This window comes from Zalophus californianus, chromosome 8, assembly GCF_009762305.2.
Source record: "Zalophus californianus isolate mZalCal1 chromosome 8, mZalCal1.pri.v2, whole genome shotgun sequence".
Taxonomy (NCBI): domain Eukaryota; kingdom Metazoa; phylum Chordata; class Mammalia; order Carnivora; family Otariidae; genus Zalophus; species Zalophus californianus.
The window spans coordinates 42,307,153-42,314,659 of NC_045602.1; the positions used below are offsets into that span (position 1 = coordinate 42,307,153).

The 7,507-nt window shown below is 37.7% G+C and overlaps 1 protein-coding gene across 1 annotated transcript; it reads right to left on the bottom strand.

Annotated features, from left to right (window-relative positions):
* Positions 1-4,402: 4,402 nt before the first annotated feature.
* Positions 4,403-4,800, bottom strand: LOC113938267 (thymosin beta-15A). Its single transcript, XM_027623589.1, has one exon. It carries the CDS (start codon positions 4,719-4,721, stop codon positions 4,584-4,586), a length of 138 nt encoding a protein of 45 aa, XP_027479390.1. The 5' UTR covers positions 4,722-4,800; the 3' UTR covers positions 4,403-4,583.
* Positions 4,801-7,507: the final 2,707 nt, after the last annotated feature.

A 7,507-nucleotide genomic window follows, 5' to 3' on the forward strand; every position in this document is an offset into this window, starting at 1 on the left:
TGATTCCTGGTACTGTGACAGCCACTTTTCTTTCATATTGGAAAATAGCATGAGGATGACAGAGCTGTAAGCTGAAAAGAAACCAGATGAACTTGGAGATGATTTACATAAAATAATAAAGTGAGAGTTCTAGCATGAACAATCAGATCCTAGCAGCCCAGAATAAGAAGTTAGAAGGCTGTGAAAAAGAAAATAGGATTATTAACATTCACGCTTTAAATTTAGAATGTTTCTAGCAAATTTTTTTTTTTTTTTTTTAGAAGGAGGGTTGCGGGGGGCAGGGGAGAGAATCTTAAGCAGGCCTCATGGCCAGTCTTTTACTTTTTAATGTCTAATCTTCCCACATTCTTTCCCCAACATCTCCCCTATGCCATTGCACATTGTATCTTATTTAATATTTAAATTGAAAAAAAAAATTGTATTTTCAAGCATTCAATCTCCTCTCTTCTCTATCCACCTTTATTTTCAATGTATAATTAGATACTGTATAATTCAGCTACTCCAGAAGCCATTTTCTATGAAATATGTCACATGGACATCTCTGAGTGTAGTTTCTCAGATGAGTATATTGTTTTAATAAGAGACATCCCTGCCTGCCTTTGATTCCCTATGTGCCTCTGGCTATACAACACATAGACTCCACATTCCTTTTGTCATTCCGAGAAGACACAGATAGCTGAGTACTGGGGATTGCTTATGAGTAACTGTTAACATTCTTGTCCTATTAGTATGCCCTAAGAAGGGCTTTGTAGAAGGAGTCCTGTGGTGAGAGGGAATCATGTGATCTAATCAGCTTTTGCTTATGGGTCAGGTGAGACTCCTCTCTCAAGGAAGTCATGCAAATTGTGCATTATTTAAGTATATGTTAATTTTCAGTAAAAAAAGGAAAACTCAAATATTTGAGTCTCTTCTATAAAGATAAATTTGGGGTAATACTGAACCACAAATATTTCCTATCTCCCAAATCTTTTCTATCTTGCAAATTAGCCTATTCTGCCATTATCAGTTACCCCTTGGAATAAATCTAATCAAGGGCAATTTTAATTTAGTTCAGTGATTACAATTTCAGCTACTGGCCTTACATATCTCCATCAGGGTTTGCTTCTAAACCTCATCTCCTTTCAATTCCATTCTACCTTTATAGGTTTCCCCTGTACCCTGTACTCACTGACAAGAGAGTTTTATCTCAAATACTGATTGAGGAAACACTGAAGGAAACAAGATGTTTTCTGACTGCTTCCTTTCCCTCTCGTGCCAGCACCAGTTTTTGATTCCCACACCCAATGTAGTTTCTTGTTCTGTTGGAAATTATCTGCCTGTGCCCTAGCCAGCCCTCAGTCTGGATAGCAATGAGCGCTGTTTAAATTTTTGTGGTGAAGCTGGTGGTCTTTGAGCCGCACCTGGACACATACTCATAGTTTCTGAAGTCAGGAATTCTACAGGAGCACAGTAACCACCCCTCCTCTCTTGGGTTGTGTATACTTCAGAACATCTCAACTGGGTCCCTTTACCTGTTAGGAAGTCCTTCACTAGGGGGGATTGATAGCAACCATGACATTTTTTCCTATTTTCTACAGAATTCCCTAGACACACAAGGAATAAGGAGTCCTTTACACATGAAACTTGGCGCCTTTGGAAAACTTTATGTTTTTCCCAATTCAGTAAGTACTGCCTTCATCCCATAGCTCTTTACTTAATAGCCAGTGGTACCAGAGTCTAACTGCATGTTTTCACACTCAGCTAACTCTAGTTGGGGGGAAAGCCCTCCTTTATAAGGACACTAATTCCACCCATGTGGGTTCTACCCTCATGACCTCGTCACCATCCAAAGGCCCTACCTCCTATCAGTACCACTTTGGGGGTGAAGTTTCCAACAAACAAATTTGGGATGGGGAAAGACCTAAAAATTCAGACCATCCTATCTAGTTCTTCAAGAATCAGTTTAGTTGTCATCTCTAGAAGAACTTTTCTCAGTCTAGATGTTCCCTGTGCATATGACCATGTTGCATTATGCATATGTCCCTGTTCTTACTATATCCTGCATTTTCTCCCCACTAAACTGGGAACTCTTTGATGGTAGGACCGCTGATATATTTATCCTATTATCTAAACGCCTCAAGTAACTGTGACACTTTGGTGTCTATGACAGTATTTTAGAATACTTACTCTCTCATCTGAGTTCTGTTGGCTCACTTAGTAATCCTGCTGAACATCTTCCTAGTTCTTTTTCCACCTTCCTTCACCTGGTGCCTGTAGGAAGCACAATTATCCCCCATACTTGAGAGAAATTCTTCCCCAACCCCTACACAAAATGAACCATAGTACCTCCTCTCCATTTACAATCAGTGAGACTATTACATCCAATTGCTCCAAGGTTTCCTCTTTTTACAGCAAATGAGGTACCTTGGAAAGCTTAGGATTCCAACTTTCCGTAGATTAGTAAAAATCTCTCCTTCTTACATGACCCTCTGTATATTCCTTTCCTCTGATTTTGACCCTCAAATTCAGCTCTTCTAAATTAGGAGCCCCACTTCAGTCATATCAAGATGAAATTTCCCCCCTATAATATCGAGGTATTTGTTACCATGTTACCCTCTGGAAATATAACAAAGAGAAAGACTCTTTGGGAAGACAATTGGTCAATTATTTTAAGACAGAAAATATGTATCTTGGAATCTCTTCCAGAAGTAAAACATTCCTACTTTCCTTCAATATTCATTTTAAGAGATACATGATTCACTTTTTTGTATGTGTGTGGAAGCCTTCTCTGATCTCCTTGAGATAAATCCCCCTAGTAGAGGCCTGCATAATATGTATTTTTTATTCCTACCCTTTGACACAATGTAATTGAACTTTTAGTTATGGAACTTTCTGATTAATGACTCTTCTATCATTACACTATAAACTCCAAGAAAGCTGGGGTTATTGTAAATGGTAGCTTAGCATATAATGTGATACAATACTGGTTGAACAAAATTAAATAACTATGGCCTCAATGAAAGAGAATTAATGTTTTGAATTTTATGCTATTCTCAAAATAAATCTCCAGCCTCTCTGTGCTCCCCTTAAAGGATGGTACCCATTAAACATGTTAAAATGGAAGTGACATGGCCAGTACAAAGTGCAACATGAGCCTCTTTCCTTGTAAGAATACCTATTTACTGGTAGCTAAACCATACCATGCAGTGAGCTTACTCCCAACCATATCTCATATTTATGTGATTCTACTTTTGTTTTTTTCCCTTGGCCCAATATGCCGTTTCACCAAGATTTTGTCCTCATTGGGATATTAACTTTTATTCTCATGGATTCAAGTCACAGTAGCTGATGATTCCCACCAGTCCTTACCATGTTTCTGATCTTCAGAACTATACATATCAGTCATACCAAATATATTTAAATTTTTTATTTGTGTAAGTAAAGAGTCCTGAATTATACTTCTTTTAAAAATTGGCTATAATTGTTTTTGTGTGTTCTGGCTTATTTTACCATGTCATTGTCTATTATGGACAGAACTGGGTCCTTCCCCCACCCCCACAAATTCATATGTTGAAGTCCAAACACCAGGTAAGTACCTCAAAGTATGACTTTATTTTGAGATAGGGGCCTTTAAAGAAGTAATATAGTCAAAATGAACACTCTTCACTAATTCAATCTGACTGATGTCCTTATAAGAGGAAATTAAGACATGCAGAGAGATTCCAAGGGCATTCCTGCACAGAGGGAATACTGGGAAGAAGCAACAAGAGAATGGCCCTCTGCAAGCCAAGGAAAGAGACCTCAGAGAAAATACCCTAGTAAATACTTTGATTTTGGGCTTTCAGCCCACAGAACTGTGAGAAAAAAATCACTGTTGTTGAAGCCACCTATATTTTGGTATGGTGTTATGGCAGTCCTAGAAAACTAACACCTTGTCCATCTGCTAACTCAGAAAGAAACCCAAAGGTTCTCTCCAATTATTTAGTTATTTCTTCATCTACTTCATCTCATTAGCCACAAAGTACTCCTTATTCCACCACACAAAGCCTTTGGGCTCTGCCTGTCTCTGTGCCCCCATGTCATGTTTTACTTGAATTACCAAGACACAGCTCATCCCAACTATTTCGCAGAAGATATTCCCAATACAACTATCCCTCAACCCTAGGTCATCTTTCAAAACTTCACTAATAATCATTTTTGTAAAATGGAACTTTTCTTTTTTTTTAACACAATGACTATATTTATTATTTTATCACTACATTAGAAATGAAAATAAACTGAGAAGTTGCAAATGCATGCCACTTCATAAATATTGTGGAACAAGAGATACATCCACTGTAGAAAGTTAAAAGTGGCTTAACTTTTGGGGATGCAAAGACTACACAAACAAAGGTCATCAATGGTAATATTATTGACCGCACCTGCCAGATGGAATGTATGTATCAATGGAAAATTTTAAAAAGGGACCATTGGCTGGGAATACAGGTGGGAAGAAATCAGAAGATGCCTAAAATCTCTACAAACACATAGGTTTATAAAAAACAAGCCCCAAACTAAGACACTTAAGCAATGTTGAAATTTGATGTTGGGAGGAGATCCCCATTTTACGATGTTTGAACACACTCTTTCTCTTGTTGGATAGTTTCCTGTGAAGGGAGAGTATTTTTTTCTTCAGTATTGGTTTTCTTCAGTTTTGACCTGTCAAACTTCTCCACTTCAGACAAGTCTGGCTTATCACTCATCTTGACTAAAAGAAAGACTGATGGCTTGAAGACGGGTGGAAGGCCAACGGTTGGACCAACGCCACTCCACACACAGGACGACGTTAGCCTTCCCGCGCGGAACCCTTAAAATGGAACTTTTCGATCCTTCCCCCACTTAAAAGTTTTAATCAGTAATATTTTATTTTAAAAATCTCCTTTGACTATTTTCTCATTTATCAGAGAAAGAAAATTGGTCCCAGTCTTTTTTGAAGTCTCATCTTCTGCCCCTTTCAAGCTCCTTCTCACATCAGACTCCAATTTTAGAAACTGCCCATTGCACAAAGGTCCCCAAAATGTCACACTTCATGTGACCAAGGTTTTGCTCACACCTTCTGTCATAGTTTGATTCCCCTAGAAATGCCACTATATATGTTTTATAGTTTCCTGCTCTTTAGCTAATTGGGCTTTTGCTTCATGGCTTTCCATAAAAAGTTCCATATTTCTTTTATAGAATACTCAGTTCTCTGAGATGTAACTGTTCTTGCATACCTTTCTCTACAACTAATCTCTGAGCTCCTAAGAAACAGGACACAGCGTTGTTCTTTGTTATTTTCTCAGATCCCTAATATAGTAGCTGTAGGATGGAGTTAACTTAAATATCTTATCCAACAAAGAAAATAGGAACAAAAATTATATTGAGTAAAATGATTTTCTCAGAGTACTCACATTGGTGGGAAGTGGACATTTCATTTTTTTATTTTAATAGGTTGGCATGGATTTGTTTTTATTTTAAAGATTTTATTTATTTGACAGAGAGAGAGCACAAGTAGGCAGAGCAGCTGGCAGAGGGAGAGGGAGAAGCAGGTTCCCTGCTGAGTAGGGAGCCCAACGCAGGGCTCGACCCCATGACACCGGGATCATGACCTGAGCTGAAGGCAGCCGATTAACCGACTGAGCCACCCAGGTGCCCCAGAAGTGGGCATTTTAACTCCTGGCCCTTTATTACCAATGGCAGGCTGGGTTCAAACATTATATTAAGCAATACTAAAGAGCTGTACAAAGGATGAGTAATATAATTGGTCCAATTATATTTATTATCATGTAGTTCTTTGTTTAAAAACTTTCCAATATGCTATGGTTGAAAACTGTTCACAGCACACAGAAAGTAAAGCCAGCTGTGTGCAAGCCCTCACAGACAGGAACTGTGTTGCTCAATGCCAGCCGCAATGACACTGCAAAGCAATACAATCTCAAAAATTTCAGTGGCTTGCAACAAGTTATGTAAGTGTCTGCGGGTTTCACATGGTGGCTCTTCTCCAGGTTGTACATCAAGGTGAGGGTTAATGAAAATGTCTTTCATTCTGGATCTAGGCTAAAGCAAAGGTCCTTTCATATTCCAGTAGTCCACTGAAGTCACATGGTCAAACCAGAATCAATACAATCTAACACCAAGGGCTCTGACATTCACAGTGCATTGAAAAATGGTAATATGCCTGCACTCCTAGTTTCACTGTAATTGGGCCTGAAGGCTTCCTAATGCACAGCCTTTCACCATAAATATAGTTAAAATATTATTAAGCTGTGTGAATTAAAAACAAGAAGAAAAAGAAATACATTGCTTTTTTCTGGTTAAATTCTTTAACTTAGGAAACCTAAGGAGAAAGTCTAATAAAACTTGAGGTTGATGAACTGTGCATAACACTGTATGTATTACTAACGTTTGGTGAGGAGTAAGAATATGGCAGGTTTTACTCATACATAGCTTGAAGAATTTGACTTTTTAACTAGTCAGAATTATCTTGACAGCAATGGTCCACATACAAGAATTGTGTTTCTGCATACAGAGAGCCATGTCTATAACAAAATGAACACATCATCACAATACTTCTTTGTGCAGGGAACATAATTAAAAATATACACAAATCAGGGGCACCTGGGCAGCTCCGTGTTTTAACCATTCAACTCTTGATTTCAGCTCAGGTCATGATCTCAGGGTACTGAGATGGAGCCCCACCAATCTTGAGATTCTCTCTCTCCCTTTCCTTCTGCCCCTCCCCCAACTCACTCACTCTCTCAAAAAAAAAAAAATACATACAAATCAACTTTTATTTAAATAAGGGAAAGAGCTTATAGCACTAAACCAAACATTACATCTTGCTAATATGTTTTTTCCACACTATTGTAAAATCAAATGAGACATGTTGTTTGTAGTCAAAACCTTAGCCCACATACCAAATCAGTTAGGAAATGGAGGCTGGCCCGAGCCACCTTGCAAATGGAATCCCATGTCTGCACTAAGCACATGACTTGCACTTTAGTATACTGGAAAATGAATTTTAATGATCAGAAATACCTCATTAGGTATTATTCAAAATGTCAGATATTGTGTGATTTTTCCAGAGGTAAATTGATTACATTAGTCTGAATATGAACCATAAAAATCATTTATAATGACTATTTTTTGTTTATGTAATCTCTGATATTTTCTTAAGATGAACAGTATCTAAAATACTGAGAAAACAGCCCAACATTTAGATATACGGCCCATTTCAGTGAGTCAAATAAAGGAGTAGAAGCAGCAAAATGACTTTTTAAAATTGCTTTAAAATATGGAAGTTCTTATGAATATTATGTTCATTCTGATCTTGTATAGAATTGCACAAGTCTATGGAATCTGCACAAATCTAAACAGAGTAATGCAATCCAAGAAATGTTTTGTAAGAAAATGTGTCAATTACACAGGAGGAAGATCAATACTATGGAGCTATATAGCAGATCATTTTTTTCCTATTTATAAATTTAAAAATGTTTCAAATAGGAGCAAC